At 51.6% G+C, this 7,149-nt stretch overlaps 1 protein-coding gene across 1 annotated transcript; it reads left to right on the top strand.

Annotated features, from left to right (window-relative positions):
* The first annotated feature begins 202 nt into the window (after positions 1 to 202).
* On the top strand, positions 203 to 6,655 carry LOC115949193 (nuclear receptor coactivator 1-like). The gene is made up of 5 exons (XM_031065667.1): positions 203 to 257; positions 2,700 to 2,795; positions 3,985 to 4,125; positions 5,220 to 5,235; positions 6,382 to 6,655. The coding sequence occupies exons 1-5, from the start codon at positions 206 to 208 to the stop codon at positions 6,653 to 6,655; spliced, it is 579 nt and encodes a 192-aa protein (XP_030921527.1). The 5' UTR covers positions 203 to 205.
* Positions 6,656 to 7,149: the final 494 nt, after the last annotated feature.

A 7,149-nucleotide genomic window follows, 5' to 3' on the forward strand; every position in this document is an offset into this window, starting at 1 on the left:
TTGGGTTTGAGATTTGGGGATTTGGGATTGGAGTTGTGGGTTACGAGGCCATGCAGTGCTTCACCGTCAGCCAGCCCCGCGCCTTCCAGGAGGAGGGCGAAGGTGGGAATTGGGGATTTTGGGAATTTGGGATTTGGGGGTTTGGGATTGGGGGTTTGGGTTTGAGATTTGGGGATTTGGGATTGGAGTTGTGGGTTACGAGGCCATGCAGTGCTTCACCGTCAGCCAGCCCCGCGCCTTCCAGGAGGAGGGCGAAGGTGGGAATTGGGGATTTGGGATTTGGGATTGGGATTGAGGATTGGGGATTTGGGATTTAGGATTTGGGATTTGGGATTGGGGATTTGAGATTTCGGATTTGGGGGTTTGAGATTTGGGGTTGGGGTTGGAGTTTGGGTTACAAGGCCATGCAGTGCTTCACCGTCAGCCAGCCCCGCGCCTTCCAGGAGGAGGGAGAAGGTGGGAAGTGGGGATTTTGGGAATTTGGGATTTGGGGGTTTGGGGTTGGGATTTGGGATTTGAGATTTGGGGATTTGGGATTGGAGTTGTGGGTTACGAGGCCATGCAGTGCTTCATCATCAGCCAGCCCCGCGCCTTCCAGGAGGAGGGCGAAGGTGGGAATTGGGGATTTGGGATTTGGGATTGGGATTGAGGATTGGGGATTTGGGATTTAGGATTTGGGATTTGGGATTGGGGATTTGAGATTTCGGATTTGGGGGTTTGAGATTTGGGGTTGGGGTTGGAGTTTGGGTTACAAGGCCATGCAGTGCTTCACCGTCAGCCAGCCCCGCGCCTTCCAGGAGGAGGGCGAAGGTGGGAATTGGGGATTTTGGGAATTTGGGATTTGGGGGTTTGGGATTGGGGGTTTGGGTTTGAGATTTGGGGATTTGGGATTGGAGTTGTGGGTTACGAGGCCATGCAGTGCTTCATCATCAGCCAGCCCCGCGCCTTCCAGGAGGAGGGCGAAGGTGGGAATTGGGGATTTGGGATTGGGGATTTGGGGTTTGGGGATTGGGGTGTGATTGAGATTTGGGATTTGGAGATTTGGGATTTGAGATTTGGGGTTGGTGTTGGAGCTGAGGGTTACAAGGCCATGCAGTGCTTCACCGTCAGCCAGCCCCGCACCTTCCAGGAGGAGGGCGAAGGTGGGGTTGGGATTGGGGATTTGGGATTGGGAATTTGGGATTGGGATTGGGATTAGGATGGATGGCATGAATATTGGGATTGGGATTGATGTGGGATGGGATTGCAGGATTGGGATTGGGATTAGATTGGGATAGGATGGGGATTGGGGTTGGGATTGATGTGGGATTGGATTGCAGATTGGGATTGGGATTGGGATTGGGATTGGGAATGGATGAGAAAGCAGAATGGATGAGGTTTGGGATGGGATGGGAGAGGATTGGGATTGAGAGGGGATGGGATGATGTGGGATGGGATTGCAGGGTTGGATTGGGATTAGGATTGGGATAGGATGGGGATTGGGGTTGGGATTGATGTGGGATTGGATTGCAGATTGGGATTGGGATTGGGATTGGGATTGGGAATGGATGAGAAAGCAGAATGGATGAGGTTTGGGATGGGATGGGAGAGGATTGGGATTGAGAGGGGATGGGAATGCAGAATTGGGATTGGGATTGAAGTGCAGGATTGGGGTGGGATAGGATGGAATAGGATGGGTTGGGATTGGGATTGGGATTGGGATGGAGCAGGAGGGGAATGGGATGGCAGTGCAGGATTGGGGTGGCGTGGGAATGCAGAATTGGAATGGGATTGGGTTTTGGGATGGAATAGCAGTGCAGGATGATTGTGATGGGATGGCAGAGCAGGGATGGGATGGGATTGGGATTGGGATTGGGATGGGATGGGATGGGATGGGATGGGATGGATGGAGCAGGATTGGTGTTTGGTTTGGAACTGGGATTGGAATTGCCATTGGGATGGGATTGGGGTGGCAGTGCAGGATTGGGGTGGGATAGGATGGAATAGGATGGATTGGGATTGGGATGGGATTGGGATGGGAAAACAGAATTCAGATAAATTTAGGGTGGGAAGGAATGGAGCAGGATTGGGAATGGGAATGGGATTGGGAATGGGATTGGGATGGAGCAGGAGGGGAATGGGATGGCAGTGCAGGATTGGGGTGGGATAGGATGGAATAGGATGGATTGGGATTGGGATGGGATTTGGATGGGAAAACAGAATTAGGATTAAGTTTAGGGTGGGAAGGAATGGAATGGGAATGCAGTGCAGGATTGGGATGGGATTGGGATTGGGATTGGGATTGGGATTGGGATTGGGATGGGATTGGGAATGGGAATGGGAATGCAGGCCCAGGATTGGGACTGGGGACAGGGCCGGATCCCCTTTCCCTGTCCCATCTCTCTTCTCCCATCGCATTCCCGGGATGAATCCCACAATTCCCACAGGATTTCCCACCCGGAAGGCCCAAATCCCGGTGTTTTAGCACCAAATCCCAGCAATCCCTGGAATTTCATTATCCCAACTCCACCACCCCCCAGAACCCTCTCCAGTTAATCCCCCCGAGCTTTTCCCAGGGAATTTCAGGGAATCCCATCCCATTTCCTCAGGGAAGCGCTTCCCAGGGCAGGGATCGCAATCCCTGAGGGAGCGAGGTTCGAGCTCCGGGGAGCCGGGGCGGTTCCGCCATTCCCGCCGTTTTTCCCGGTGCTTTTTCCCAGATTTCCAGTCGTGTCTGATCTGCATCGCCCGGCGGCTGCCGCGCCCGGCCGCCCCGGCGCCCGGCGAGTCCTTCGTCACCAAGCAGGACACCACAGGTACATCCCAAACACTCCCGGGGGTTTCGGGCTGAATTCCCGGGATTTTGGGGCTCTGGAGCGAAAGGTGGGAGCGGTGGAATTCCGGAACGGTTTGGGTGGGATTTGTGGAGATTCGATCGCGTCCAGTCCCAATCCCAGGGTGCTCCAACCTTTCCTTGGACACTCCCAGGGATTCTCTGGGAATTGCAGAATCCCTTCCCAAATCCCATTTTCCCCTTTTCCCAGGGAATTCCCTCCATTCCCAGCTCTCCTAGCCTGGCATTGAACCCATCCCCATCCCAACTTATCTTCTGGAAGGAATTTCGGAAATTCCCTTGGAATTCGGGGATCTCACTTCCCTTTTCCATCCCCAAATCCCATAAAAATCCCTGGGGATGGATCCTGAGTGTCCTGGATCCCAGAATCCCGGAATGGTTTGGGATGGGATCCATGGAGCTTCAATCCCATCCCATTCCCACCCCACAATTCCGGGATTTTCCAGCCTTTCCTTGGACACTCCCAGGGATTCTCTGGGAATTCCTTCCCAAATCCCATTTTCCCTTTTCCCAGGGAATTCCCTCCATTCCCAGCTCTCCCAGCCTGGCACTGGATCCATCCCCATCCCAGCTCCTCTCTGGGAAGGAATTTTGGGAATTCCCTGGGAATTCTGGACTCCAGGAAGGGTCTCCCTTCCCTTTTCCATCCCAAAATCCCATAAAAATCCCTCAGGATGGATCCTTGATCCCAGAATCCCGGAATGATTTGGGATGGGATCCATGGACCTTCAATCCCATCCCATTCCCACAGTCCCAGGTTCTTCCAACTTTTCCTTGGACACTCCCAGGGATTCTCTGGGAATTCCAGAATTCCTTCCCAAATCCCATTTTTCCCTTTTCCCAGGGAATTCCCTCCATTCCCAGCTCTCCCACCCTGGCGTTGAACCCATCCCCATCCTGACTCATCTATGGGAAGGAATTTTGGGAATCCCCTGGGAATCTCTTCCCTTTTCCATCCCTGAATTCCATAAAAACCCTTCTGGATGGCTTTCGATCCATCATTAATCCCGAAATGCTTCGGGGTGGGCTCCACAGACCCTCAACCCCATCCCCAACCTCCTCCAACAACTCCTCGCACCGCTCCCAACATCCCAAATCCCCCAAATCTCCCCAAATTCTCCTTTTTTTTTTCTTTATTTTCACCCTCCCAGGAAAAATCATCTCCATCGACACCAGCTCGCTGCGCGCCGCCGGCCGGACGGGCTGGGAGGATCTGGTGCGCAAATGCATCTACGCCTTCTTCCAGCCCCAGGGCCGCGAGCCCTCCTACGCCAAGCAGCTCTTTCAGGAAGGTACCCAATGCCTTTTCCCCCCGGGGAATCTTCTCCGTGCGAAAAAAGTGGGAAAAATCCCCGGATTTTGGGGTGTTTTTTTTTGTTCCCGACGCAGGTTGGGAAGAGGAGGAGAAAATGGCGGCGGCGTTTTGGCGGGGTCGGCGTGTGGGGTTTTTTGGTTTTGGGTGGGTTTGAGGGTTTTTTTGGGGAGGTGGTGATGGTAAGATGGTTTTTTGTGGGTGGTGGTGGGGTTTTGGGGTTGGAGCTGGATTTTGGTGGGATTTTTCCATGTTTTTCCCTGGAATTCAGTCGTTTTTTGCCTCAGTGATGACCCTGGCAGGGCCCTCAGGCCCTTGTCCCCTTCAGGCTGAGTGACGGCTCTGTGCTGATCCTCCCGGGGATCTTTCATGATTTTTAGAATTTTCTTGGGATTTTATCAGAATCTTCATAAAGTTTTTTAAAATTTTTGCACAATTATCCTTGGAATTCAGTGTTTTTCCCCTCAGCGTTGACCCTGGCACCACCATCAGCCCCTCATCCCTTTCATGCTGAATGAGCGCTCTGTGCTGATCCTGCCTGGGCCCTGTTGAGGTTTTTGGGATCAAGTTGGAATTGGATTGAAGTTTTTGGAATTAGATTGGGATTTTTTGGAGATTTTCTCAGGATTTTTCCATGTTTTTCCCTGTAATTCAGTGTTTTTTCCCTCAGTGATGAGGCAGGTCACAGCCCTCAGTCTCTCATTCCCCTCACGCTGCACGACGGCTCTGTGCTGATCCTCCCTGTGCCCAGTTGGGGTTTTTGGAATTAGATTTTAGTTGAATTGGGGTTTTTTGGATTCAATTGGGATTTTTCTCAGGATTTAGTTCAGGTTTTCCCAGGATTTTTCTGAGATTTAGGTGATTTCCCCCTCAGTAATGATCCTGGCAGGGCACTCAGGCCCTTGTCCTCCTCACGCTGAGCGATGGCTCCATGCTGATCCTCCCTGGGTCCTATTGGGGTTTTTGGGATTAGATTTTCATTGAATTGGGGTTTTCTTGATAGGATTAGGATTTTGTCAGGATTTTCTTGGGATTTTTCCATGTTTTTCCCTGGAATTCTGTGTTTCCCCCCAGTGATGACGCGGGGCACGGCCTTCAGCCCCTCGTACCGCTTCACGCTGAGCGACGGCTCCGTGCTGCTCCTCCCTTAGTTTTATTCTCGTTTTCAGGATTTTCATGGGATTTTCTTAGGAATTTCTGTGATTTTTCCATATTTTTCCCTGGAATTCTGTGTTTCCCCCCAGTGATGACGCGGGGCACGGCCTTCAGCCCCTCGTACCGCTTCACGCTGAGCGACGGCTCCGTGCTGCTCCTCCCTTAGTTTTATTCTCATTTTCAGGATTTTCATGGGATTTTCTTAGGAATTTCTGTGATTTTTCCATATTTTTCCCTGGAATTCTGTGTGTTTCTCCCCAGTGATGACGCGGGGCACGGCCTTCAGCCCCTCATCCCCCTCATACTGAGCGACAGCTCCGCGCTAATCCTCTTTGTGCTCTGTTGGGGTTTTTGGGATCAGATTTCCGTTAAATTGGGGTTTTTGAATTAGATTGGGATTTTCTCCGGATTTTCCTGGGATTTTCCCATGTTTTTTCCTGGAATTCAGTGTTTTTCCCCTCAGTGATGACCCTGGCAGGGCCTTCAGCCCCTCATCCCCCTCATACTGAGCGACAGCTCCGCGCTAATCCTCTTTGTGCTCTGTTGGGGTTTTTGGGATCAGATTTCCGTTAAATTGGGGTTTTTGAATTAGATTGGGATTTTCTCCGGATTTTCCTGGGATTTTCCCATGTTTTTTCCTGGAATTCAGTGTTTTTCCCCTCAGTGATGACCCTGGCAGGGCCTTCAGCCCCTCATCCCCCTCATACTGAGCGACAGCTCCGCGCTAATCCTCTTTGTGCTCTGTTGGGGTTTTTGGGATCAGATTTCCGTTAAATTGGGGTTTTTGAATTAGATTGGGATTTTCTCCGGATTTTCCTGGGATTTTCCCATGTTTTTTCCTGGAATTCAGTGTTTTTCCCCTCAGTGATGACCCTGGCAGGGCCTTCAGCCCCTCATCCCCCTCATACTGAGCGACAGCTCCGCGCTAATCCTCTTTGTGCTCTGTTGGGGTTTTTGGGATCAGATTTCCGTTAAATTGGGGTTTTTGAATTAGATTGGGATTTTCTCCGGATTTTCCTGGGATTTTCCCATGTTTTTTCCTGGAATTCAGTGTTTTTCCCCTCAGTGATGACCCTGGCAGGGCCTTCAGCCCCTCGTACCGCTTCACGCTGAGCGACGGCTCCGTGCTGAGCGCCCACACCAAGTGCAAGCTCTGCTACCCCTCGAGCCCGGAGCTGCAGCCCTTCATCATGGGCATCCACGTCATCGAGAGGTACGCAATTCCCGGGAATCCCTCGGAATTCCATGGAATTCCCATCAAATCCCGCAGAATTCCATGGAATTCCTCAGAATTCCGGCCGGGAGCAGAGCTGGGAATCACCCAGAGAGGGCAGGGATGGAGCTCCGGGCGCTGATCCCGCCCTTGGTTTTTTCCAGTTTTGTGGGGATTTTTCCGTTGTTTTTTCCCCTCTTTTGAGTTTTTCCCAGAATTCTGGAGGTTTTGGGAATTGTGGTGTTTTCCAAGGAAAAATTTTCCAGGGGTTTTCCAAACTCTGGGTGAGGAATTTTTCCTGGAAATCTGGCCTTGACTTCATCCAGGCATTCCCTGGGTCCTCGGTGCTGGGTTGGGGCTGGGATTGGGATTGGGATTGGGATTGGGATTGGGATTATGATTAGGATTGGCATTGGTATCAGAGTTGGGATTGAGATTACAGTTGGGATTGGGATTGGAATTGGGATTGGGGCTGGAAATGGAATTGGGGTTGGAATTTGAATTGGAATTGGGATTGGGTTTGGTTTGGGATTGGAATAAGGATTGGGATTGGGATTAGGATTGGCATTGGCATCAGGATTGGGATTGAGATTAGAGTTGGGATTGGGGATGGGATTGGGACTGGGGCTGGAAATG

This window comes from Geospiza fortis, unplaced genomic scaffold (genome assembly GCF_000277835.1).
Source record: "Geospiza fortis unplaced genomic scaffold, GeoFor_1.0 scaffold738, whole genome shotgun sequence".
In the NCBI taxonomy this organism is placed as follows: Eukaryota; Metazoa; Chordata; class Aves; order Passeriformes; family Thraupidae; genus Geospiza; species Geospiza fortis.

Coding starts and splice junctions, on each gene's coding strand:
- LOC115949193 (XM_031065667.1), top strand. CDS start 206: ATGCAGTGCTTCACCGTCAGCCAGCCCCGCGCCTTCCAGGAGGAGGGC. Junction 258..2,699: donor CTTCCAGGAGGAGGGCGAAG/GTGGGAATTGGG, acceptor GCTTTTTCCCAG/ATTTCCAGTCGTGTCTGATC. Junction 2,796..3,984: donor CACCAAGCAGGACACCACAG/GTACATCCCAAA, acceptor TCACCCTCCCAG/GAAAAATCATCTCCATCGAC.